The sequence below is a fragment of the Amblyomma maculatum genome, chromosome 6 (genome assembly GCF_055883805.1).
Source record: "Amblyomma maculatum isolate TAMU_Amacu chromosome 6, ASM5588380v1, whole genome shotgun sequence".
NCBI lineage: Eukaryota > Metazoa > Arthropoda > Arachnida > Ixodida > Ixodidae > Amblyomma > Amblyomma maculatum.
Window position 1 is genome coordinate 136,029,372 of NC_139349.1, and position 27,492 is coordinate 136,056,863.

General features: G+C 46.5%; 1 protein-coding gene across 2 annotated transcripts in view; it reads left to right on the top strand.

The window, feature by feature from the left end:
* The window catches only part of LOC146186829 (sperm-specific sodium:proton exchanger-like), a 36,520-nt gene extending 9,385 nt beyond the window's left edge, over positions 1-27,135 (top strand). The window contains exons 10-22 of one of the 2 annotated variants that reach the window (XM_084605738.1): positions 3,431-3,491; positions 3,606-3,875; positions 4,192-4,395; positions 5,371-5,583; positions 7,757-7,894; positions 13,701-13,826; positions 14,609-14,704; positions 14,841-15,020; positions 15,272-15,409; positions 20,210-20,407; positions 24,631-24,633; positions 26,847-26,999; positions 27,073-27,135. In XM_084605738.1, the coding sequence (XP_084461864.1) occupies positions 3,431-3,491; positions 3,606-3,875; positions 4,192-4,395; positions 5,371-5,583; positions 7,757-7,894; positions 13,701-13,826; positions 14,609-14,704; positions 14,841-15,020; positions 15,272-15,409; positions 20,210-20,407; positions 24,631-24,633; positions 26,847-26,999; positions 27,073-27,135 (1,843 nt within the window). The remainder of the gene's footprint in view (positions 1-3,430; positions 3,492-3,605; positions 3,876-4,191; positions 4,396-5,370; positions 5,584-7,756; positions 7,895-13,700; positions 13,827-14,608; positions 14,705-14,840; positions 15,021-15,271; positions 15,410-20,209; positions 20,408-24,630; positions 24,634-26,846; positions 27,000-27,072) is intronic. The other variant, XM_084605739.1, reaches the window with a different exon arrangement.
* The last annotated feature ends 357 nt before the right edge of the window (positions 27,136-27,492 follow it).

Sequence of the window (27,492 nt, forward strand, 5' to 3'; positions counted from 1 at the left end):
TCCGCATACAGTCCGCTTTGTCTGTTCAACGGCGACAAGAGCAGCAATTCAGGAGCCCGACAAAGCGTAAGCTGTCAGTTCAGGCCGAATAATATCTGAAACACAAAAAATACAAGAGCTAATACACAGTAGCTCCATCTTTCCGAAATAAACGCACCTGACATAGTGCCATTTGATCAGCGGTCAGGGGCGGTTTCCTTCCCTCACGACCCACCTAATCTGTCTCGGCCTTCCTGTAAGAGCAGTAAAGATGATGTTGTAAAACTCATACGCAAATGGAGAAACGAACAGACTTCTATTCCGCTTTTTCAGAAGCACGGTCATGATTTCAGCGTTGAAACATAAAATTGTTAACAGTCCCCGGAGGTGTAATTTTACTCGCAGATAGTCTTCCATTACACTTTCTCTTTAGAGTATCGTGTAAGCCCTTGGCAATACCAGTTTCTAGGTCAATCCACTGAACCAACCTCCATCATAAGATATTCCTTAATCTTCGAAGTCACATTCCAGCCTGCACAGCGGAATATCAGCAGCTAATGTGTTTATTTTATTTTCCTACCGCGCAACTTGTATTTCATATGTAGGCAAGAAATTGCAGACAGACGTACTCAGATCGCTATGATGAGGTTCTTTTTAGATTATAATTACCACCTAAGGGCTGCTTCGGTGGTACAAAAAAATACACCAGGCCGGCCCAGCTAGAAGCACATATTTTATCTATACACGCATTTGACGCGACGATAGTGAGACTAAAAAACAAGATGAAGACAAATTGTGAGAAGTGACCAGGTGCTAGAGGATGAGAGAGGAGTCGGTGCAGACGCTCGCGGTCTGGTGGACAAGATCGGTGAGGTAAGCCCAGTGTTGAGGTGAATCTGGGTAAGTCCAGCATGCGGCTAGAACGCTGGAGGGGGCCCGGTTCAGGTGAGAGGCCTCAAGCTGCTGTCCAACGACAGTAGAGCCAGGCTTCCTGGGCGTCTGCGTCCAGCACGGCGCCGAATGCGTGCGTCGACTATATGCCCCAATCAAGGATCAATGCACGAGTAGGCAACTCGCAAGCCTGGTCACCCGGGTCTGCAACAGGTTCAGGGCTGGAGACAGGAGGCAGGCCCCAGATCTGGTCACTCGGGTCTGGTGGAACACAATTTGCCGTAGCTATGTGGCCGTGCGTCCTCCAGGTACGCTGCACCCTCGTTCTGATTTCCTCGTTTCTCGCTCCTAGCGCCGTCCGAGCCGCTGGATTGCACGTTCTCTTCCAATTCTTCTTTTGCGAACGTAGCTTTTTTCCTCCTGGTTTCTTGGATATTGGTTCTTGCACGCACTAGTTTTTCAATCACGCCTTTCAACTATAATTTCGAGAGGCACCTTGCTGAAGATGATCCCAAATGGAAACGTATTTCGAATTTCAACTGGTCACCTAGAGCAAGGGATTTTGATAAACAAACCGAGGAGCTGTTTCAATGCGAGATTTGAATTCGTATCTTGAATTCTGATTGGAGCACGCCGGTATGGTCCTTATACTTCCAAGGCTATTGCTGATAAGTGGATGTGGAGAGCCCTCAGTATAGCCGACAGAAGTAAGCATGATTACGTTAGGTAGGTGTAAGCAATCCCAACCAGTTCAATCGGCGACCCAGAGCGCTCTCTCAATACGTAATAGTGCAAAATATTGATGAGAGAAATAGCTCACGATGAGATACAACTCTTACATTGAAATAGTTATTCGGTTTGGTGAAGGAACTAAAGTTGGTACAAGCCACCGATTGTGGTCGCCCTTTAGTAGTATAATAGTGCCACCGAGCAAAGCAGGAAGCCGCCACCATGACCACCGTTCACCACGTGAATGGTCTTCAGAAGAGATGAGAGTACGCGGAGTCAAGTGAGAAGCGAGCATAAACTTTGCACTGGTATTGGCTGCATGGATTTTGGCTGCAAAAAGACATCTCGGTACCTGTTGCCCATGGCCAGTTATCTAAGAGACGCGACTTTTGTTTTTATACCCCAAGAGAAGAAAGACTTCTTTTCAAAATTTTGGTTATAGGACTGAGGTTTCCCTTCAACCTCTACTTGTTTTGCTGTTTGAAATACCTGAAATCGGTTCTATGCCACCCAATACTTCAAAAGGAAGAAAATTTAATTTTATTATTCTGTCCGAAGCAGTCGTGCTAGATTGACGCTATCTGTGCAATAATTGTTTTCTACAAATGTTTATTCTTGAAAAAGCAGCGGACTATAAATGACCTTGGATGAAAAGCTACCGTTCGCCCAATATTTACTCAACACTAATCGTAGTGCAGTTAAAAAATTAAATCAAATGACAAACTAAAACGCAAAAGTAGACTGTGCAGTGCCTCTAAAACATTGGTCTAAATAAGCCACAGAATACATCTGAAGGGAATTCAGCGTGTGCCTTGTAAAACACACACACAACAAAATAGGTAGAGACATTTAAGACTTCTTATATGTGAAAACGCGTAAGCACGATAAATACCGTAAAAGCCACAGGAGTCTCATCGCAGTGAAAGGCACTGCGCCGCTGCCGCGACTCTCGTGCTCATGCAAGCACTCATGCTCTAGAATCCACTCACACCCGTCGCGGTCGCGCAGATGTTAGAGCGCTCGACTACTGTGCCCATGATGCGGGATTGAATTCCGACCACGGCGGCCGCTTTTCGAGCTCTCCACTACTGCGTATCTCATAGTCTGAGTCGATTTGGGACCAAACCAATCCACTCACAAAGCTTGTTCGCCGGCGCGTAACTCTGGTGTCACGTACTGCGAGCTGCCTCTAACTGAACACCCGTGGTTGCTGTCGCGTTGTCGACGGAATTCAGACTTGCTCTAAGAACGCACAAGTTTCTTTGAAACACACGTGTCGACCCGGCGTTGAGATTGTAGAGGACGCGTGCTCCGTGCGTGTAGAAGCGCCACGACCTCCAGAGAACGCGAGGGAAAGACGCCCGTCCACAAGCATAGCAAATATGAGTGGACCATTCTCTATTTATGTACTGAAGCGTGAATGCGAGGAGAAACAAGTAAACGCGTAAAGGGTTCCTTGGCGCGACCTCCGGACAATGGCCTTACACTCGTCACTAATCCCCTCACACGCGTGTTTTGCATGGCCGCATTTCTCCCTTTCTGCCTGCTCCTGCTCTGTTCATACTGATGCCGACAAACATGTGGGTATTGGTGCCGATCAATATGGCTGCTAATAACAATTTAGCATTATATTCCAGCCCTCCTTATCCGTACTTCTGCGTGTAATGCTGCCTTCATTCTGCCTGTCTTAAAGCCTCAAGGCACTGACTTCCAGTTCCATATTATAGTAAACTTAATTTGATTCTACGAAGTGCCTGTAGGGACGCGCAGCGGCGAAGTTAACGCGTGTTTCCATGTTATCATTACTAACGCCCGCATTGGATATTTTCAGATATTTGGACATGGACACCATTGGGTCGATACTGGCAATACCACAGTGGGTTATTTGGCTGGTAAGTCAGACCTTTTGACCCTTTAACACATTCTAAAATACAAGCGGTGTATATACGACGGTTGGTTCGCAACCAGTGAAGAAGTTAGTAACTTTACTTCTACGTCCTCTCCAGAAGGAGAACGTCGGCAGCGTTCACGAGGAGGGACTCACGGAGGACAGCGCCATAGACGTGATCCAGAGGTCTTTACGCGAGCGTGTGGTCGAGCTGTTCGAGCACTCCTACTACGAGGCGGTCGTCACAAGCTCTACTCTAGCCATAGTCTTCGTGCTGGCCGGGCTCTTGCGCATCCTGTTGGTGACGGCTCGGAGCAGCGCCTTCGTCGCCGCAATCAGCGTCGAAGCCATCTACCTCGCCATGTTCACCATAGAGGTTACCGTCATGGTAAGTCAAGTTTCTTTGATTTACCTCAGCTGTCGCAGGTAGGCGTCCTTCAGCGTAATACTGTGAACTTTAATCAATGTTCAACGGTACACTACAGTGCCGTTTTTGTTCTAAGTAAAACATACTATACGAATTGGCGCATATATTAGCTTGATAGAATGCATTTGTACATATGCGCATACATACCCAAATACACGTCTACTAAACTTCATATTCTGTTCTGAAAATTGGTGCTGTTCACTGAATCTTCCATACACCCAAGCGGCTGTCTGAATTTCTTACAGAACGAACACCGCCGTTTTCATTTCAATTTCAGATATCGGCGTATGGCCAGCGAATCGTGAATATGGACAACTACAACCGCCTAGACCTGGTGCTAGTGGCCGTGTGTATGCTAATATTCACCCTGCAGTGCGGCCTCTTCCTTATGCAGCAGAACGACCTGGCCAACAGCGCGCTCATCGTGTGCTTCATGGCCGCCATCTCGCTGCGCTTCCTGCACGCCGCAAAGTACGCCGAGGTGGGCTTCCCCTTTCTTTATTCGCAGCCATGTCGTGTGCATAGTACGATCAATACCAGCTGTAGAATAGGTAGCATCCTTGGTTACTATTAAGGTACAGGAGGTATCCTGAACCGCATTTGAAAAGCAATTTAACTGGTGACAGCTGAAGGAGAAAATATCGTCACTGTCATCATAGTCGTAAGTACGCCGGAGCACACTCATGGGCCCGACCACCGCATGGTGAGATTTTTCCGCGTGCAGAAATGACAGAGCATAGAGTGAGGCATAAAGAGAAAATCCCACACCACTGATGTATGTCTACCAGAGTTGCAGGCAAACCCGATTTGTTTTACGAATATTCTAGCGGGTTTGTGTAAATATTGACAGTCTCCATAAATATTAGCGAGTGTCGCAGCTATGTCGGAATCCACTATCCCAATTGTCGGATGTACGTTGACTGCTCGAAATAACCCAGAAATGATAAATACCGAAGTGGCGTGACAGTGCGTAGCACTCCGATGTAACACGGCAAACAAGTACTGCATGCAGACTGCCAAAGTGTCTTAGTGTGAAACGGGGCAAACAGCGAATGGGAGCTTTAATTTCCCAGACACCAGAAAAGATCCAGGATTTTATCTAAACTGAACACACTCGTAGGACGTTTCAGAACGGTTTCCACTTTTGCAGCTATAAAATTATTTCTATGTATACATCTGTTGTCAACATCTGTGAGTCGTCGTAACTACATATGCGCTGTATATGTGCGTTTTCTCCTCCAGTCATCATTTCTTCGGCTGTGATAACTGTTACAAATAACTACCTATTTTCCCATTCTGTCTCCTGGTTTATGTTGTGACAGGCCATCAGAACGAACTCCATTGCGAATTAAAAATTTTAGTGAAGGAAAACATTCAACTTAGCCAGAAACCGTCTTTTCTAAGGTTTTCCTCCGATCGTAGCCTAACGCTTTTAATACTTCTCGCATTTTCACAGCATGTACTGGAACGGGTGGCTGCATACGTGCATCGCTACCTGGACGCTAAGATTTACGACGCTTACCAGATCGGCCATGCCATCGTTACCGGCGAGGAAGAAGTTCAGCAGAATGTCTGGAAGTTCGTCAGCAACAGCGACACCATTGCAGAGATCCGTGGTCGAGCCACGCTGAACCGCCTGCTCGTGTTGCGACGACTCGTCGAGATTCAGGTGTGCCTGGGCTGCCTCTTTGATACGCGACATTACGTTCTCTTCCCAGAAGTGCAGAAGGGTTGCGGATCAGGCTATTTGGTGCAGGTTTGACATTTTTCAAAAGTGCTGAAACAACATGGACGGAGATTAAACAGACAGCGATGAGCGCTCGCCCCTGTCTGGTTCTTCTCCGTCCATATTGTTTCAGCGCTTTCGAAAAATTTCAACCAAGAAGTGCACGTCGGTGACAGCAGCAATTTCCCTAAACACGACCTAGGGAGGGAAGGGGGGCTTACGCACCGCCTTCTTTTTCCCGAATGCACTTCATTCTTAACGAACATTTGTGTTTTGCACATTGCCGAGAGTTTCGCCTAAAAGCGCCGGAAGACAGGCATGTACGCGAAGGCACACATTATCCATAGCTTGCTTGTGGTGGAACATGACCCCGACATCCCCTTCAATGTACCAATTCTTGCGTAGCAGCCGTAAATACACATCTAGATGTGTCAGGGTCATGCAACTCGTATGGCCGATATCAAGGCTGTAAAATACACGTTCAGAGTGCGTAATGGAATCGAATTTCTATGCTGTGTGTGTGTGTTGTTCTAGTATGTCATTGTGCAAAGGCGCACGTGTTTTACAGCATTGTTTTCAAGTCTACGTACGCATGGGGTGTTCAACAGCAACTTTTTGTATGAGGTTTATTGCTAGTAGCCGGAAGTGTAATGTAGTTTGCCGACAATTTATATAGTCTTGTTGTTTCTTGTTCATAAATACGCATTTTGTCTTTGTGTAAAGTGAAATAACTTCGCAATTTTTTGCATGAGTGTTAATCCTTGGCATCACATCGACGACAAATTGAAAAATTTCGAGAGCACATTGGAATATATACTGCACAAATGCAAAAGCCAGGCCTTTTCTGCTGCACACGGTGCATAATATTTGCTCTCATTACCATTATCAAAGAAATGCACGGTCATTATCATTGCAAATGTCATCATTGTCATTATCACTTACTGCAGTGTCTGTCATTGCTACTATCATTCTCAACGTAGACAGAGGGAATTAAGATGTCCGTTCCACAATCCCGGGTGTGGCGTAATTGGTTAAAGCTCTCGGCTGGAGATCTGAGAGAGACAGGAGTTTTATTTTTGTGATGACGTCATCGGGATGATTGGCAATTGAATATCAGCGCACAGATAAGGTGCACAGATCTGACGCACAGATACCACTCACGGCATTTCGTTCCATAAGCCTAGAAAGGTTTTCGCCTTAAAAAATATTTATGACCACCGCTCCTCATCTACCGGCCCCCCACCCGCGTCCCCTAAAAATAAGGCACCCCATGCTAATTTGGATTCTTGAGAAAACCCCTGGTGGGCCGCATTTCGTGAAATTATCCACATATACGGTTGTAGCAGTTGTTTAAATGAAACACACATCGTCTTTATTCCTAAACCGCACGCACATTAGCAGCAGAGTGTTCGTTTCACGATGTTTTTCAAGGGAAGCATTTTTCCCCTTAGGGCACATAAAGTTCGTTTTAGCCATGTTCTGATTAAGCGGAGAGTAAAAAGCTCATAATAAAAGGGCGATCCTTAAAACAACCTCAAATTTTCTATAGTACGTTGTAATTATGCCGCACGGGGTTCTATTCTTCATATGTTGGTGGGCATCGAGGCAAACATCCCCAAATTACACGTAATATGGCCCCATACTTGTATTGTGCACGAAAAAACAGTGCGCAAATTTTCTTTTTTTTTACAAGCAAAGCTGAAAAGCAATAAATATTTACTGCTAAATAAGTGAGCAATATTTGAACACCTTTCTGCTACTTGTTCATATGAGCGAGGCAAAATTGAAAACATTGCTGTGTGTTGGAGCTAACAAAATTCATCACGGTCAATGAGATGAAAGCAGCAGTACATATGTGGCTCCGAGGTCAGCATAAAGAATTTATTTTACGTATGCGGGCTCTGTTGAAACGTTCGAGCTCCCACGGCAGTCGTTGTATTTCTTATGCCCAAGAAGGAAAAATTACATTTCTCATCGCACTAAAGTTTTTGACTGTCTCACTAATATTACCCATGACTTACGGAGATTGATGACGTGGCATTTGACGCTCGATTTCTGCGATGCTTGAAAATTGCACCAGCTTGACTTCATTGCGATGGAACTCTGTTTATTTCAGTCTCGGTTCCCGGGAGTGATGGTAGCCTTTCGTAGTCGCCAGGCGAGCACTGCTATCTTGGACGACGTCGCCAGGAACATCGACGACCACCAGTCTGAGGGACTACTAGACGCGGAAGCTGCTCAGGAGCTCTGCGTGGTGAGGCCACGGTTGGGGGCGATAACATGTACAAGCATGTTATCCGCGCAACCGCTGTCTGCTCTGAAAGAACCCACAGTTAAAAACCTATTCATTATTCTGGGAAAGAAAAATTGTGCCATAGACGCCTGCGATGGGTTCGAGGAAGACCTGCAAAGAACGAGCGAAGGTTGCCTATTTTTCAAAAACATTGAGAGCACTGCCGACACCTACGTAGGAGAAAAGGGAAAGCGAGTGCGTTGGATGCTCTTTGGTATATCCTAGAGCGTCATGACTCAATACTTTTAGCACTTTTCAATGTCATAAAATGAGCAGTTTTGAGTGACATCACTAAGCACTTTTGAGAACATGACTAGACACTAGTAATGGTCATGACCATTATTGAGTTACGAAAGTCATGAACTCCATTGGATCTTCGATCTGACTGCCTCATGACAACTGACTATGATACATGGCTAAACTATAATGACTCACATGGGATAAGTAGACAGGGCATGACATTTTATACCACTTGTCTTTACATACACGTTCATGACCACCAGTCTCATTTTATTGCAACTTGTTATCCCACGTTACATTCTGCTTCCACGTTTTGCGGATATGTTTTTAAAAACGTAACCAAGGAAGGCTTTCGCCTTAATAAAAATGCCTACCGAAGTGTAAATATTGTTACGGGGATGTACTTAATGTAACGGCACTGCGATGGGTTGAACTCGACGATGACTTCAGTAGCCGTGCAGTATCCACTCTGTTAGCGTCGTCCTCTTTCTCAACGCTTCGTCGTGCCCGCGTTCCTCGGTCGTCGTCTTTGTCAGTGAGCACATCACTTTGGTCCCGCGTTTCCCGGTAACACTACCCCCCTCGGCAAAAGGTAACGTCCCGGTGCCTATTAAGCGAGCGGTGCGGAGGGGGAGTAATATGGCTTGAGGCGGGCGACATGTACGATTTCGGAAGTGGGTGTAGCAGTCGGTGACTTTGGGTGGAGCGGTGCAATCTCATAGGTCACGTCGGTCACTGGGCGTAGTACGCGGTAGTACTTGTGTAGTGGGGCTGAAGTTTTTGACACAACCCCACACGACGGCACGGAAGCCAGAGCAACACCAGAGATCCGGGAGGATAGTGCACATCGCGGTGGTGAGCGTCGTAGCAGCATTTTTGAACTTCTTGAGAGATGGTGAGATTGTGACGAGCAATCTGGCGAGCAGCGTCGGCTCGGGCGATGGTATCGCGGGCATAGGTTGTGACGGGGCCAGCGGCGGGAAGCAAAGTGTCGAAGGGCAGTAAGGGGTCTCTTCCAAAGAGAAGATAGAATGGAGAGTACCCAGCAGTGTCATGACGCGAGAAATTATATGCAAAGGTGACAAATGGCAGACTAATATCCCAGTCGCGATGACTATCGGATACGTACATTGCGAGCATGTCGGTGAGTGTGCTGTTAATACGCTCCGTAAGGCCGTTCGTCTGAGGGTGATACGCAGTGGTTTCCTGACAACGACTCGCGGAAGGGCCCTAGGAGGTGAAGGCCAACACGAGAAAATGGCTCAGTCGGGATAGCAAGCGGCTGCAGGTGGTCACGTACCGCGTGGCATAATCGGTGGCCACAGCGATCCATTTGTTTCCTGACAACGACTCGCGGAAGGACCCTAGGAGGTCAAGGCCAACACGAGAAAATGGCTCAGTCGGGATAGCAAGCGGCTGCAGGTGTCCAGGTGGTAGCACAGGGGGTTTCTTCCGGCGTTTACAGAGGTCGCAAGCGGTTACATAACGTTGGACAGTGCGGTAGAGTCCAGGCCAGAAGAAACGCCGGCGCACGCGGTCGTATGTGCGTGAGAGGCCAAGATGACCAGCTGTAGGGGCGTCGTAGGTGTTGGGGAACAACCAGCAAGTACTCAGCGCCATCAGGTCTCATGTTGCGACGTTATAGCGTATTCCCATGAAGGAAGAACAGGGCGAGGGAAGAGTCACGGCTGTGTGTGCGGAGGCGGTCGATAAGAGACTGAGGGTTGGGTCCAAGCGCTGTTCGTCGGCTGTGTGGGAAAGTCCGATATAGAGAAGACACAGGGGTCCGACTCATGGTCAGTAGAGGGAGGGGGATCGACGGGATAACGGGACAGACAGTCTGCATCCTGGTGGAGCCGACCGGATTTGTATACAAAGGAAAAGGTATACTCCTGCAAGCGCAGTGCCCAGCCGCCGAGGCGGCCAGCAGGATCCTTGAGGGAAGAGAGCCAACATAAGGTGTGGTGATCGGTAATTACAGCGAAGGGTCTGCCAAACAAGTAGGGTCTGAATTTTCCAATGTGCCAAACGAGAGCCAGGCGCTCCCGTTCCGTAATAGAATGGTTCTGTTCCGCTGATGACAGGAGACGACTGGCGTAGGCAATCACGCAGTGTTGGCCGCGTTGTCGCTGTGCAAGAATGGCACCAATCCCGTGGCACTGGCGTCGGTGCGAAGTTCCGTCGGGGCAGACGGGTTGAAATGGGTCAACACAGGAAGACTGATGAGAAAAGCGATGAGCGTGGAGAATGCGTTAGCCTGCTCTGGTCCCCATGAGAAAGGAAAGCCTTTCTTCAGCAGATTGGTGAGAGGACGAGCAACAGCGCACAGTCCTATAAAGCTGCGGACATCACGGGGTGAACGAAGGGAGGGAAAAGCACTGACAGCGCGAACTTTGTAGGGATCGGGCTGCACGCCGGTGGCATTCACCAAATGGCCAAGCACTTTAGGTTCGCGGCGACCAAAACTGCACTTCTTTGAGTTCAGTTGCAGTCCGGCACGGCGGAAAAGTGCCAAGATGGAAGAAAGGCGACGAAGATGGCTTTCGAACGAGGGCGAGAAGAAAATCACGTCATCCAAGTAACATAGACAAGTCGTCCATTTGAAGCCGCGGAGTAAGGAGTCCATCATTCGTTCAAACGTAGCAGGGGCGTTGCAAAGTCCAAACGGCATAACCTTAAATTGGTAAAGTCCATCGGGTGTGACAAAAGCTGTCTTCTCGCGGTCTTGTTCGTCAACAGAGATCTGCCAGTAGCCGCTACGAAGGTTGATGGAGGAAAAGTAGCGTGCTCAATGTAAACAGTCCATGGCATCGTCTATTCGCGGCAGCGGGTAAACATCTTTCCTTGTAATCTTGTTCAGATGTCGATAGTCGACGCAAAAGCGCCAACTGTTGTCTTTTTCTAACGAGCACGACAGGAGATTCCCAGGGGCTGTTCGAAGGTTCGATGATATCGTTGCCAAACATCTTATCGACCTCCTGCTGGATGACTTGGCGCTCAGAAAGGGACACACGATAAGGCCTCCGATGTACAGGTTTTGCATCGCCGGTGTCAATGCGGTGAGTCCAGTCACAACTGATGTTTGGCCCAGACAACCGGCAGCAAAGTCAAAAATGTCGGAGAAGGATAACAAAAGTTTGTACAGGTACTGAGCGTGTTCGGGGCTGAGGTCAGAGGCAATCATTGCGGAAATAGGGTCGGTAATTGTGGTGGGAGTACGGGTGTTGGAAGGACGCTTGAATGTGGGCCAGGAGTGAGTGCCCAAATGGTACAGTCTGTGAGAGGGGACAAGGTAGCAAGGGATATTGCTTCGGGGAGAACTTGGGGTGACAGACTGAAGTTCAGGATAGGAAGGTAGGTGCTGTTCTGTGTAACGCGTACGATGAGATGAAGAAGAACGACGTTGCGGTCAAGAAAGACTTCGGTGATAGGGCAAGCAACATAGTCACCGTCAGGTACAGGCAGGAAAGGTGACAGAGATATGTAAACAGCAGATTCAGGGGGCAGGCGAGCGAACTTGGTGGAGGGAAGGCGGAATGTAGATGGAGGGCAGACAGGTAGGTTCAAACGAAGAAGGCCGCTGGAGCAGTCGATAAGGGCAGAGTGGGCCGTTAAAAAGTCAAGGCCGAGGATCACATTGTGAGGGCACTGGTTCAGAGCGGTGAACAAAACAGGGATGTGATGACCGGCAACGGTGGCTCGGGCAGTGCACAGCCCAGTGACGGCAGCAGTACCGCCATCGGCAACACGAACAGTGGGCGAAGCGGCGGAGGTCTGTACTTTCTAAGAGGCGGCGGCAAAACGATGAGCTCATGATCGAGACTTGGGCACCAGTGTCAATGAGGGCAGAGACGTGAACACCATCCGCGAACAGGGAGAGGAGGTTACAGGGCGAAGAAATGGGCAGTAGAGGATTTCCAGGTCGGGGTACCAATGCAGCGTCACCTCCGGGAGCTGCATTGGCTAGTTTCCCGTGAAGCAGCCGGCAGAGGACGGCGAGGAACTGCGGCTAGGACGAGGTGAACGGGAACGGCGGGCTGGCGGGGAAGGAGAGCGACTGGACACAGGTGGAGGCGGAGTAGTATCAGTGCGGGGCGGCTCATAACAAGGCGTGAAACAGTGGTGACCGTAATCGGAGTAGCGGTCAACATCAGGAAAACGTCGAGGTGGTGATGTCCAACGGCTGCGGCAGTGGCGAGAGATGTGGCTAATACGTGAGCACATGAAACAGATCGGCCTGTCGTCAGGGGTGCGCCACTCATCAGGATTGCGGTATCGGTAGCGTGGCGTGTAGGTGTTGCGGGGCGTAGCGGTGGCGACATTGGGAGGGACGAAGCTCAATCTGTGGGGTTCTACGGTGTGGCTATAGGGGACGCCTAAGTTGGCAACCTCTTGACGAACGACGGCTTGAATAAGGAATATCGTCGCTAGGTTTCTGTCCAAGGAGGGTGGGTTGGATGCAGCAGGAGCGAGCGCTTCCAGTTCACGACGCACGATGCGGGTGACATTTTCAGTGTTGGAAGGTTGCCTTAGGGTCGACAGATCCTCGCACGTGGCGCAAGGGGCAGTGTAGGGGAGCCGATCGAAGCGATGTGCAATGCGTCTTTGTTTGGCCTGTTCGAAATGTCGACAAACCTGCAGAACGGAGTCAACCGTAGAACAGTCAACCGACAGAGTAGAAGATTGAAGACATCGTCGGCTATGCCTTTGAGGATGTGCCCCACCTTATCAGGATCTGTCATGTCTTTATCAACCTTTCGACAGAGGGCCAGAACGTCTTGTATATACGTAATATAAGGCTCGGTAGATGTCTGAGCACGTGTGGCGAGGTCCCTCTTGGCGGCGAGCTGACGGCCAACCGGTTTTCCGAACAGGTCACGGAGTGTTTGTTTGCAAACATCTCAGGAGGGTATATCTGCTTCATGTGTTTCGAACCACACGCGTGCCGTGCCAGTAAGGTAGAAGATGACACTGGCCAGCATCAGCGTGGCGTCCCACCTGTTGTGCTGGCAAACACGCTCATAAAGCGAAAGCAGTCCTCGACATCGACCTCATCTGTTCCGCAGAATGGTCCAGGGTCACGGGGGTGGGCTACGACTACAGTTGGAGTTGCGGAGGTAGATGGAGCCGCGTCGGTTGTCATCGTGACGGTTCCGAGGTGACGGCCACTGCGGAGATCCAGCATCAGATTCTGTCTAATCCGCGACCTCCACCAAGATGTTACGGGGATTTACTTAATGTAACGGCACTGCGATGGGCTGAACTCGACGCTAAGATTTCAGTAGCCGTGCAGTATCCACTCTGTTAGCGTCGTCCTCTTTCTCAACGCTTCGTCGTGCCCGCGTTCCTCGGTCGTCGTCTTTGTCAGAGAGCACATTACTTTGGTCCCGCGTTTCCCGGTAACAATATGAATCTCTGGGCGTTATTCGTCCGAAAGGCAACTAACAGCTCCGCTAAACATGAGATGCGGCCATATTACCTAACCTACTCGCAGTGACTTCACATTGTGCACTTCCGTGGTTCGCAGACACTAAAGGCTCGCCGCATGCGTGTCATCGGCGGACCCTGCAGTCTTCCGACCAGCTACAAGCCTATCGCCATGCTCCGCGTCATCCCCTGGATAGACTCCGACAGTGTGCGGCAGTTCCTCGCTGTAAGTTAGCTGCTGTTTATGCTCGGACAAACGAAAAGCACAAAAAAGCACTGTACTAACGTTACATTATGTGGCTGTCTTAGAGATCTGAGTACCTTGGTAAGCGCAGGGTGGTGAAGTGAATGTTGTTTACTAAATCTATAGAGTGTACCGAGATGAGAAGAAGTAAAGAGTCCGTTCGGCTCTGCCTGCAATCTGTATGCCAAGCTGATTTAGACAGTGGTCTACTCTTGCCATTCGGTAAGAAATGGAAAACATTAGTGTACTCAATATCTCCTTGACGATCAACGCGCCCAGAAAAACAGCTTTATGTCATTTCGCTCTAGAAGTCCGTATTGTCAGCATTGTTAGTCTACTGCCTAAATATAATTGCGGCAATAATGATTTCACTCAGCTATTCCTATTACGCAACAACACTGGGCTGATGCAGTGTAGTTTTTTTTTCAGATTCAGGGCTGATTCAGCGCACATTTCTGCTTTTAGCACCATTATAACAAAACATGTCTTTTTATAATCGCTACAGTAGTTTGAATTCTCGAAGTCACTATAGGCCGCGAAGTATACGGGCAGTCATGCTTGTCCAGAACAGCCACACGTGTTCATTGTTATGCGACGAGCATAAACACAATGTCATGTTTCTTTTACATATTTGCGGTCCTTGCCCATACAGTGCGGTTCTTGTACATATTTCACGTCCTAAATGACTGAGGATAGTCTCAGACACTCTAGACAATCTCGACTCGAGGAGTAATCGCATAACGCATAACTCTTCTCTTTATCAGATACAAATCCGTCCCATTGTCTTCTCGCCAGAGGACGTCATCGTGGAGCGAGGGCAAGAGAATCCGATTTTGCTCACCTACTCCGGAATTCTCAAGGTAGGTGCCACGTTAGCGTCGGTCTCCGACGTCAGCGGCCTTGAAACTCTGAGCCCAGAATGCGAGAACACGCTGCATTACACGGAACAAAGGGTGGGGCTCCGCAGTACTGATTTTATTTATTGGCTGCGTGCAGATCGAAGGCGAGTTCGAGAACCCTGGCGACGGATCACTTCCCAACTCGGCGTCGCATCTGTTCTTCTACAACGAGGGCTATTTCCTGGACTACGTGAGCGCACCCGCCTGCCTTGGAGTGTTGGGACTCGTCACCGACGAGCCTTCCATCACTCGAGTGGTAGCCGAAACGCAGATAAATGTGAGACCTGCAATTCGCACTTCGATAGCGTTCACCTCAATGTTTTTTTTTTTTTTCCTTTTTTTGAGTGAGAACAAGAAAGGGATGGGGGAGAAGTCAGAGGGACAGCTTAGCCAGTTCACGCCTTGTGACCAATTTCTGTTGAGAGCTTGCGCAAATTATTGGCTGTATGGCTCTTTGTCGCACAAGTGTCAAATGGCAGAATATAGTCGTTTATAAGAGCTTTTCCATTCTTTCCGTGGGCTGCGCAGGCGTACGTGGTTCCAAGGGAACGCGTCATGGACGCCATTCAAATATTCACTCGGCCTCCAAGCCTTCTTTACCAGATTTGGTCCTACATCGCCAGGATCATTGGCTTCATGGTACTACAGGCACACCCGAAATACCAGGTGAGAGGTTTTGCGGTATAGTCCGTTTTCCCGGCGAGGAGGAAAATAGCCTCGAACCGGAGTGCACGGCACCGTTCCTCCTCTCTGGTATGTAAGGATGCGGTGATAGCAGCGGGGGCTTCAGGACATTCTACGTAGAAAGCGCATGCGGTCCTAGTCTTTTGCACACAAAGTGTCTTTAATAGACGAAAAGTGTCTAAGCTGGTTAGATGATGCGAGCGATGCACTATCTTTAGGCTTCTTTATACTTTGTACCCTTTTACATACCCCATCCCTGTTTTTGTTTTGATCCTTTCTTCCGCCGGTCGCAGTTCAGCTGCTAAGAGGTGCCGCGGCTAACAAAATCTTTTTCTCTATTCAGTTGTTCGAATTAACAAGAAAATTACAACCAAAAGGAAATGAGTAACAGAACTAAAATGTTAACAGCGATGGTATGCGTGTACGTCGTTCTACGCTGTTCCAGTTGCAACTCTTTCATTTTGTATGAAGAGAGCAGCCTCTGATTTTCAACACCTAATCGACTGTTTTTTGCCTTAGCAGCCTTTCGTGCGCGTTCGGAACACTGTGTTTGTAGAGAAGGGACCGGAAAAACTGAATATCAGTGCAGCAACGGTAGCCTTTGGGGAGGTATTCCTTGCGGCAAGCATTTACGAGATGTCACCTGGGAAAGATAAACTATTTCTATGCAGCCACCTGAGGTTCATGATAGTATGAAAGAACGTTCCCACTTGAAGAGAGCGATGCTTAATAAATTGGTTGTGAACATTATTTAGTGAAACAGCGCAAAATGTTTTAAAATACGCATTTCGCAAGCTTTTGCTGCGGATAACTAATCGAAATATAGTCATAGGAACAGCAGTGATTTCTTGAAGTAAGCAAATTTCTCGACGACAAATGGGATATAATTGTTGATAAAAGCAATTTTTGCTGAGGTCATTATGGGGCATAATTTAACGTCACTATTTTATAAGTATTCCAGCTTCCCTTTCATCTGGATGACAGCATGACGACCGCCTCAGACAAATTCTGCTAGCGGCCAGTCAAAGAAATTGCAGGATAGCAGGTCCCGCCGTCGAGAATTCATCGCCACTCTACGCACATACTGGCAAAAAGGTGGTTGAGTCATGTAGTAACGCTGAAATCCGATTTATTTATTTTAGTTATTGTACCTTCAGGGCCAATGGCATTACGGAGGGGAGTAGGCTACATAGCATACAACAGTACATAAAATACAGTGAATGTTATAAGAGCGCAAACTCAATTTTCTTCAGGATAAAAAAAAATTAGCTAGTGCATCGCGAAAACGCTGCTTATCTTCAATGGCTGCAATGTTGGATAGAAGACGGTACCACTTAACAATGTCCGGGGAAGGTAAGACTGAAAAAACGCTTTGGTTCAGCATTTAGCGGTTACAACCTTGTAACGGCGATCGATGCGACGGGAAAAGTATTCAGGTGGTGAGATGAAGTCGTCATGTAGCGCGTCATGATGATATATTTTGTGAAATAGAGTTAAGCGTTGATTTTCCTTCGGGGTTATAAGAATAGGAGGAAGAGATTAGCCTTCATGGCTGTGATGCTCGCGGTACAGTTATAATTTGAAAAACTGCCTGGTTGTGGGTGCTTGAACGCCCCGGCTTTGTCACCCTGCAAAAGTAGCCTAGGGAAAAGTAAATGGATCCGAAATTGATAATGGATCGTTAAGAATAGAACCCCAGTAGAGATGTGAGAACTCCCGCATAGCCACTCAAGCAGTAAACAGTATATGGATGATCGGCTGACGAAACAAATGTAACGCGATTAGAATTACTTCTCCATACGACATGAAACGGCGACATTCGCTTGCTTTTATTCCTCAAAAGTTTACGGTAGCTCGTCTCTAGAAATCATTTAAGGATCAAAAACAGTTTGAAAGGCCCTGCCTTGCTTCCTTTACAGCCATTGCAGCCAGTGGTGCGCCACCGCCTCTTTGTTCCACATAAAAGTTACACACTAATTGTGATCAGGTTTGTAGCCTTCCGCCGAGCTCATCAGGAGCATAAATATTGGTAATATCTGACCGAATGACTTTGCTGCTGTTGAAAAACATAGATGCGAAAGCTCCGAGATGCCGATGTGCGCAACTTGTCGCGTGTACCGCAGATGGGACCGCACATACCAGCATGGCGGTTGTACCCAACTTGGCTGCTAGATGGCGCCAGATACACAAAACGGCATACATTGGCAAGCATGAGCAATCACTTAAGGCCAAAGGGCGAAGAAATGCCGGGATAATGAAGCATAAAGCATTGTGGGGATAAAATAGATATGAGGTTTTGAGGGGTATTTGGAAAGGAATTATGGTGCCCGGACTTACTTTCGGAAATGCGGTTTATCAGAGGTACAGTCGACATTAGAAATAAATCGGAGATCCGTTGGACGATTAGCACTAGATGCCCACGGCAAAACCACAAATGAGGCGGTACAGGGAGATATGGGCTGGGTATCGTTCGAAGTACGGGAAGCTCAGAGTAAAATATTATATGAGGAACGTCTGAGGAAATTGGACAGCAACAGATAGGCAGCTAAAGTTTTTAAATACCTGTACTTAAAAAACGTTGACTCACAATGGAGGAAAAGAACTAGGAAACTAACTAGTAAGTATTCTAGTCACAAAGACGGAGAAATAAAGAGCGTTAAGCAACAGGTGAAAAACACAGAAGGTAAAAATTGGATAAATTCGATGGAAAAGAAACAGAGTGTGGAATTATACCAAAAGTGGAAAAGGCAGATCAGGAAGGAAGTTTTCGTTGATAACTCAAGAGGCAGTGCCCTACTTTTTAAAGCTAGATCAGAGTGCCTTAGAACACGCAGCTACAAAAAGAAACTTAACAATGAAGATGACGCATGTGCTGTATGTGGTAACTCCAGTAAAACAATTGATCATATTATACTCCAATGTAATGGTATCCATCCTGATGCTGATGCAGGCGCAGTCACTGTTCCTGAAGCTGTGGGGTTTAGAGATGCCAGTGGCCGGGTGAATAAACCTGCGGTGGAAACTAGCAAAAAACGACTGGAAGATTGGTGGCTTAAAAGCAGAGAAGTGACATAATGTTAGTAATGTAGAAACAAAAATTTAATAAATAGAATGATAGTTCAGTTACCCAATCTAAATCAATAATTAAGATATAGGTAGAAAAATGAGCATGATAGCTACTGCTACCACTCCGTTTCAAAGGGGATGCTCATATATTCCATCCATCCATCCATCCGGCAGCGCCCATGATAAAACGGTCTATAGCTACTCAGGAAAAGGCACTTCACGTATGTGTACAATTGTTTGCAGTTGGATTGAAATACCGCATAAAATTTCGATAAACTCCAAGAACTGTTTGCTTCGCTCCATATACATATATATGTATATATGCATATACAGGGTCTTGCATATTTGGGGGCCGGGATTTAAAGCATTCGTATGCAAAGTCTACCCCATTCGAGCTGAAATAACGTTCACAAAGTAGCAAAATATAGTCTACTTTATCTGATAAGTGATTCAACATCGGTACTTGCCCAGATTTTTTGAAATCAAGGAAAAACTGATCTCGGTGGCGTGAACAATTTTTGCAGAAGAGAGTCAAAAAGCTGCTTTGACATGGTACGTCATCTGTCGAGCAGTGAGGCAAGCGCCATCCCGGCCGTTGGCAAGCTTGCCTCGCTGCCCGACAGATGAGGCACCATGACAAAACAGCTTTTTGACTCTCTTCTGCGAAAATTGTGCACGCCACCGTGATCAGTTTTTCTTCGATTTCGGAAAATCTGGGCAAGCAGCGATGTTGAATCACTCATCAGATAACGTAGACTATGTTTTGCTACTTTGTGAATGTTATTTCAGCTCGAATGGGGTAGGAGATTTTACATAGGAATTTTTCTAAACCTGGCCCCCAAATATTCAAGACCCTGTATATATGAATTAGCACGCACTCATTAGGTTTAATGAAGCAGGGTAAATTTCAAGCGTCCGAATGTTCTCTAAAGTGCTTTGAAACATTAGAATTTTCGCGCCATATTAGTCTAAGCATGTTCCGGAACATGCACATTCCGTACAATGCAGTTCGAGCTCATTATTGCCAACTATTTAAACTGGAAACTTAATTTGTTCGGGGTTTATGTCATATTTTGATGTAGATATATAATGTTAGGCAAAATATCAAGAGCTTCAAACTTCTATTGAAGCATTACTACCGACGTTTTGGATATTACTTTGTTAATTTCTCCGAATACAAATTCTTCTTGAGTCAGTGGTAAGTGCGCTAGACAGTACTTTCGGTTAGTGCAAAATAGACAAACCAGCCGCATTATCATTCAAATATCAGACTAAATTCTCAAAACTTCTTCTCAAAATCTCCAAATTCTTTCAAACTTCTTTTTCACTGCCTTCAAAAATGTTTAAGTCAGGAATCTCCCTCAAAGCCGTCTAACAAAACGAACCTTTGAAGTAATGTTTTATCAGTCGATATTACACTGTACCAAGTATGCGTGTCGTGTGCTATGCGATTGGGATATTCTTATTGATAGCTGTAGCCGTAGCGGCCTTTGCCACGGCGAAGGCTGAAGTGTGTTTTGGGGGATATGAGTGTCCACCAATGCACGTGCCAGTCATAAAGAACTGCTGGCAGTATATTATACCTGAAATTCCAAGTTCATGCGTTCCATTCTTACGTTGCTAGCTGTATCGGGGAGCAGCACCTGCAAAAAGGGAAATGGTACCTTGTACAACTGAGCCGAATCGTATTCCCTATTTACTTGCATTGCGCACCAGACATGGCCGCTGGATAAAATCAACCGACGGCTTGAATCCTTCCTACTTCCCAACTTGGAACGTTGCTCGAAATTCATCCTGACGGCGGACATAGAAGACGCCATTCTGATACATGGCACCGCCTTGGATCCGGAAACGCAAGAATACTTCGTCGCTCCAGCCTACCTGCCGCCGCAGACGATGAAGATTGCCTTCCCGGTAAAATACCTCCTCCACATATACTCACATATAGCTTTTATCGAAATTTAGCTTACAACGGAAGACCTATAGCCGAATTTTAAATACGACGTGTTTTAAGGAGAAAACCTACAACACGGGCAGAGGAAACGACAAATTTACACTACGATGAGTAACTGTGAGGTCGTGGGCAACCTGTAAATGTACACTATGAGCATCTGTTGTACCCTTTGACACCTGTGTCACCTAGCTGTGCTTCACCCGGAGAAGTGGTTGTCTCCCACGTCCATTCGTCTCCGAAGTAGCGCCGCTTAAGTGCGTCAGCGTTGACAGCGCGGATGTTCAGAACAGACCAGACTTAATAAAAAACAAAAAACAAAAAACAAAACATGCGTAGCACAAGACTACGGGTAAATTGAGAAAGAAAAAGCTAGAGGAAGAGAAGACTTCTGATATACTTAACCTATGGACCCGTAATCTAAATCAGGCTGGCGCTGGTCGGAACGCTTTAGGGATGAGAGGCGTGTATCTTACTAAAATTCGTGGTGGGTCGCACGAAAATCTGTAACGTACCTGGAGTAGCCGTCCTTTGCTATGACCTGAGAAGGGCCTGCTACAAGTATGCAGCACCAACTGGCTCCCTTCTTGGCTTTAAGAGAACTAAGACTTGAGCTTGTCGACAGCGTATCATTGTCATGCAGTTATAACTGGAAACCTTCAGAGATAAATTCTTACTGATGGTAATCCGCTTGTTTCTGTTGATGCCAGAGAAAAACAGCATAATCTGACCAGACTTTAATTCATCCAGAATGACCAGAAACGTTCCATGCGAATGGGATATCAATCCATGTATGCCGTACACGTTCACCACGAGTTCAATTTCCGTCTGTTTTGCGGGCTTTTTTCTAACATTGCATCTGCACGTACCGTTGGACTTCGTAGCTCCGGCTAATTGTGTGCTCATTGTTTCTAAGTTCATTTAAAGCTTAACCGTTTCCACAATTTTCTCGGCACTTGTGATGCGTGTGTTGCTGTATTATGTTTGTACCGCGGTCAGCACGGGCTTTAAAAAAACATTCGCCAACGGGACTAGCACTTACGCTAGTGCCCATCAGCTTCATCTGCTGGGGCTCAGTGTGTCAGCATCTGTTTTGACTGCAGTTCAATTTCGCTTCTTCCACCTGGGTCTAATCGACTGGGAGAGCGCGCGCTTTGGGCGGCCTTGTTTGCCGCATTTCGATCGTATGTCGATCTCATACGAGCACAGGGGACCCGACATGACTTGCTGCAGCTCGCACGCCTCACTTGTTTCACCTGACAGCTGCCGCTTCGAAGAGACCAAGATTAGAAAAAGCAGAGCCTACACCAGCTCGAGATGTTTGTATGGCAAATAAATAAGTTTTTCCGATTTTTGGTTTCGCCACTGACAGTGGGCATTTGGGTGTCTTCCTGAGTTATGTGCAACGTATTGCTTTGTCCACGCTGCTCTGAATTTCATTGTCATACACTTTGGTGGGCCCGGGCAGAAAATCGTTGGCTAAGCAAGAAACACGCGTGGATTCGATTTAAATTTTCAAAAAAAGTTTTTATTATTTTGTTAACATGTAGAAGCGCTATAGATGTGTCCTCTTGAATAATAAACTGGCTTCTGAAGTCTGGCCTTATATCCAAGCTATCGGGAGTTAGCTGCTGAAGAGACCATAGGTTAACTACTCGACACTTCCTTAGACTCTTGGTGGCTTAAACATCGAGTTGCTGATTTCATTATCAATAGAATATTTGAGACTTGAAGAGCGGCAAGGTGAAGAGGGCGAAGATACATGCACAGAGTGCAAAAAGGTTGTCCCATATTAAAGTCTACATTGAGAATACAACGCACATTACACGAGTACAGCGCAGAGCGTGTTCAGTGTAAAAACCTGTCTCCATGATGATACGTGTGAAAAATTGGAAACGAAAACTTCGAAGCCCTACTCGCGTTAGTGTTTAGTAACATTCCAAATATCCCGAAATCCGCACAGCTCCTTGTAGACCACCCAGATTCAGTTTCTTTCCAGCTTTCTTACAATTTAATCTGAGTCATTTTCAGCCTGACTATACCCACTGCAAGGCGAAGACCTCTCCCATATTTCTTATAACCCGGTCCTGTGCTATCTGCATCCACTTGACCCTGCGAACTTCTTAACCTGATCTGCCAACCTAACTTTCTGCCGCACCCTGCTGCGCTTTCTTTCCCTTGAAATCCAGTTTGTTACCATAAGCGACCGTCGGTTATCCTCTCGTTGCACTACATGTCCTGTCCATGCCCATTCCTTCTTCTTGATTTCTACTAGAATGTCAGTAACTTGAGTTACTTCTCTGACCCATTATGCCATCTTCCCATCTCCTAATGCTACAGTTGCCACTTTTCGTTCCATAGCCCTCTGCGTTGTCTTCAGCCTAAGCAGAACCCTCATTTTAATTAGCATCCACGTTTCAGCCCCATAGGTGAGTACAGAGAGGATGCAAGTGTTGTATAGATGTCGTTAAGCTGCTAGTCGCAGTCTTCGAGTGTTTGCCAAATGCGCTCTATGCCAATAGCATTCTCCTTGGTATTTCTCTTTAATGGTCTGGATCTGCGGTTACTACCAATCCTAAGTAAACATTTTCGCCTACTACTTCCAGTGTTTCGCTACCTACCGTAAACTGCTGTTCTTTCCCAAGGCTGCTGAACATTACGTTAGTCTTCTGTGTATTCATTTTCAAGCCAACCTTTCTACCTTTCCTTTCTAGGTCATCAATTATTCTTTACAGCTCACCCCCGAGTTACTTCATCATCATCATCATCATCATATTCATCATCATCATCATCATAATCATCAGCCTGACTATACCCACTGCAGGGCGAAGGCCGCTCCCATATTTTTTCAATTAACCCGGTGCTGTGCTAGCTGCATCCACTTGACCCCTGCGAACGTCTTAACCTCAACCGCCCACCTAAATTTCTGCCATCCCCTGCTACGCTTTCTTTCCCTTCGAATCCAGTTTGTTACCCTAAGCGACTATCGGTTATCCTTCCTTCGCAGAACATGTCCTGCCCATGCCCAATTTTTCTTCTTGAATTCCACTAGAATGTCAGTATCTTGAGTTATTTCTCTAAACAATCTGCACGCTTCCTATCTCTTAATGTTACCCCTACCATTTTTCGTTCCATTACCCTCTGCGTTGTCCTCAACTTAAGTAGAACCCTCTTGGTTAGCCTCCACGTTTCAGCCCCATAGGTGAGTGGAGGTAAGGTGCAACTGTTGTATACTTTCCTCTTGAGCGATACCGGTAAGCTGCTAATCATAATCTGCAAGTGCTTGCCAAATGCGCTCCATCCCAATCTTATTCTTCTTGTTATTTCCTTTTCATGGTCCGGATCTGCGGGTACTACCTGTCCTAAGTAGACATATTCGCCTACTACTTCCAGTGCTTCGCTACCTAACGTAAACTGCTGTTCCTTTCTGAGGCTGTTGAACATTACTTTAGTCTCCTGCATATTGATTTTCAAGCCTACCTTTCTACTTTTCCTGTTTAGGTCACCAGTGATTCTTTGCAGTTCATCTCCTGATTTACTTAGCAAGGTAATGTCATCAGCAAACATCAGGTTACTGAGGTATTCTTCATCTACACTTATCCCTACCTGCTCCCATTCCAAGTCTCTGAATACTTGTCCTAAGCAAGCTGTGAATAGTACTGTGGAGATCGTGTCTCTGCCTAACACCTTTCTTCAGAGTAATTTTTTACTTTCTTTACGCATAACTACGATTGATGCGCAGCCAATATATATACAGTTACTTTTCAGGGTTTGTAACTGAATATTGTAATCGGCAACATTTCATATAGTAGAATTGAAATTGTTTGTTACTTATACTTTGTAACGTGTAAAAGATTGCTGCGAAACAGGCGAAAGACAAATCAAATCAAACTGCGACGCAGCCATGCATTCCGCCATAATTATCTCGGTGCCAGAGCCGAACGCTTCTCTGGGGCTAGTCCAGAGACAGGCTGTCCAGCGTTGGTACTAAGCGCGCACGGTGCATGCCGGGCTTAAGGTCGCCATGTGATTGCTTGCAATTTTTTTACCAACGTTGTGTCATTCGCAATGCTGAACGCCGATTAGAGAACTACAGTAAAAACAGCTCAGCTTCGACAATACGCTAGGCTTTACCATACTTCTTTAGGAATTAGCGCACTCGGAAAGCACAGACAGTAAGAAACAGCAAGTTGCGCATATTGGTTCGTGCGTAGCGCTTGTTTTGAGCGATTTGTATTTTGGAGAGGGTGATGATGTGCTGACTACACGTATGGAGGGCCGCAATGTTATAAGAGTCGTAAGATATGTAGATGACTATCTACTTGAAAGGACAACGCGATCATGTGGCGAAACTATCGATTCTGTTCTAGACGTTTTTGAAGAATGCTTGGCCCCTTTGATTTTGACCCATTAGGTGCCTCTCGTTAACAGCGTGCGGTTCCTAGACTTAAGACTCCGTTTGTCTGATAAACACGCTTGCTGGACTTGTGAACCTAGTAGGACAAAACACTTTCCGTTCGATTCGGCACACTCTAAATTTAGGGCAAAGAGGCGTTGCCAGGCTTTGTTTTCGTAATGCGTAAACAAGTCCTGTTAACGCACAGTTCAGTATAGCCTCATAAAGCAGTCAGCCCGTCTGGGTGGCGCCGGCTACCCTTTTTGTTAGTTTCAGTGAAGGAATGCATTCTAAAGGACAAAAAGGCGCAGCGTACAGTATTGGGTGCATTTGTGGAAAGGAGAGGCAGAGACAATGAAAAGCAAAAGGTTGGGGTGATGCCCTATTCACATAAGGATCGCCAGAAAGCCAGCATAAAAGTGGTTTTTTTAGCCCGGTAAAACTCATGAAGTTGTGTCGAGTAGCTAATCTAAAAAACAAAGCCGAGATAAAAAATAAAACATCAGAACACATTTTTAGCATATCAGCAGGGCATTGTGTACGAGATAAAGTTGCTCTGTTGAAAAACAGCCGATGTCTCAATGCACGGCTGTACGACCACAATTAGAATGTGTGTTACACCACATCAGGTTTTCAGGCGTAGCACTGCCAAGAATGCAAACAAGCATGCCTTGAAATCCAACTTTTCCGGTTGCAGAATCCTAGCCAAATATGCATGCAAAATATCAAGGCGAAGGCAATAGCTAATGCGGGGACGTGTGTCAGCACATCATCCATTCGCTATCTGAAAACCAGTCGCAATTCCTTGATGTTCGACGGTAACCGTGAATAAGGACGTCTGGGGTCCGCACCTTATCTAACCTTGTTTGTGCTTCGTATGTTTAATTGTTTCGTATTTCTTCTGGCGAGTTCATGAATAAAATTGTAAGTTTTTCGCTTGTCCCGTCTTTCTGTCTGTGTGTTTTGCTGGCGCGCTGCATTTATTTGAATGACAACCCAACTAGCCCAATTATCCGCTTTAATTTTACATTTTTACATACGACGTAATAAGTGAATATCTTTGCAACAACGCCCATCCGTGGGTCGGTCGTCCAGCGATGCGCTACTTGAACTTGAAGCCGAACTTCTTGTGAACAGCGAAGCTCCCGGGACGAATAGTTGCCTCATTCCATCCTCATTTTGAATGCTGTTTTAGGCTCATGCATGGCCCAGCACAACATTACCTGTATGCAATCGATGATTTCGGAAAATACAGCATTACACTGTCAAGATCACATCCACCACGTTGCGGGATCGCCATTCAACTCAAACCATCACTGAGAATTGATAATAAATTGTAAATTGGTGTTGATAATAAATAACAACCAAGTTTTATTTGTGCTGGAAAGCTAACCATTTGTGATGCTGCGGCCGAAATTGTCCCAGTTTTGATTCATAGCGGCAGCGAAAGAAGGAAGCTGCCGTTATGAATCAACAGTGTGCCCAACTTACCCAAAACCTTATTTTGCTCAAAGGTGTCCCACTTCCTTCAAGAAACAACGCACAACATGCACCTACGTACCATATCTTTGCATGTTCAATATTACCGAACTATCAAACAAACCGTTCAACTCTTTTCATCTTTCGCTAATGGGCCTACACGATGTGGGGTTGTCTTTACATACAGTGGGGCGCAGTGGGACGAGATTCATTTCGTCGCGAAAAAATTGTAACTATTGAGTTTGTGATGTTTTTCAGCTAGGTAACTGCCCCTTAATACTTCTCAAAGTAATGTAATTCCAATGCAAATTTTAGTTGACATATAACTCACTTAGATACTGACAGGTACTCTGTATTAGGCATCTTACCAAGAGATTATTGGTACAAATCTGTAAGCCTCTTCCTACAAATCCATACCTTTAAATGAATAAAAAATGTAACATTCAAATTTTAGAGGCAATTTCTGCGCACTTTTCTCACCATAAAACGCTGTGTCCTCCTCAATATGCCGTTTTCCATCCGTGCAGTTTCACCAGAACCGACTGCGTCCGGTCATGGTGATAATCGCCAGCAAGACGTACAGGCTTCCGCCGGAGGTCGACTGGCTACAGACTCGGGTGGACGACGAGAAACAGGCCGAATATGAGGACAATTTCAAAATGGTGGGAAGCCGCAGTCGCGCCAGCACAGAATTCGAGATTGGCAGTTTCTAGATCGCATTTTGTGCTCAGTATTCCTTTTTTTTTTTTTCAGGAACGAGTTGACGATTTAACCGACAGGGTCATGTCGCATCGTCAGAGTGTGGATCTGTACTGAGAGCGGCTGTGGTCCGTACAAGATAGCGCTCCGTTCTTTTCGCTGCAAGCGCCAACTCCCATTCGTTCATGAAATTTAAATAAACAAGACTGTTTCGCCGTCGGCAAGACTTTTTGTTTTCCATGGCAGCATCGTGCGCTCTTGATGGAGCGGTGCATCCTAACAGAAGCGGAGACTCTTATTAAGGCGCCATGCCATTGTCGCTCGCACGTCGGATGCCACTAAGAAAAGGTGATAGGCGGCACCAATGGGGAGTATGGGAGTATCGCAACTGACCTGGGTGGTCGCGTATCGGAAGTCTCAGCTTTAGCGTTCTCTGCAAACTTCACTGCTGGAACTTTCCCTGCGAACTACTGC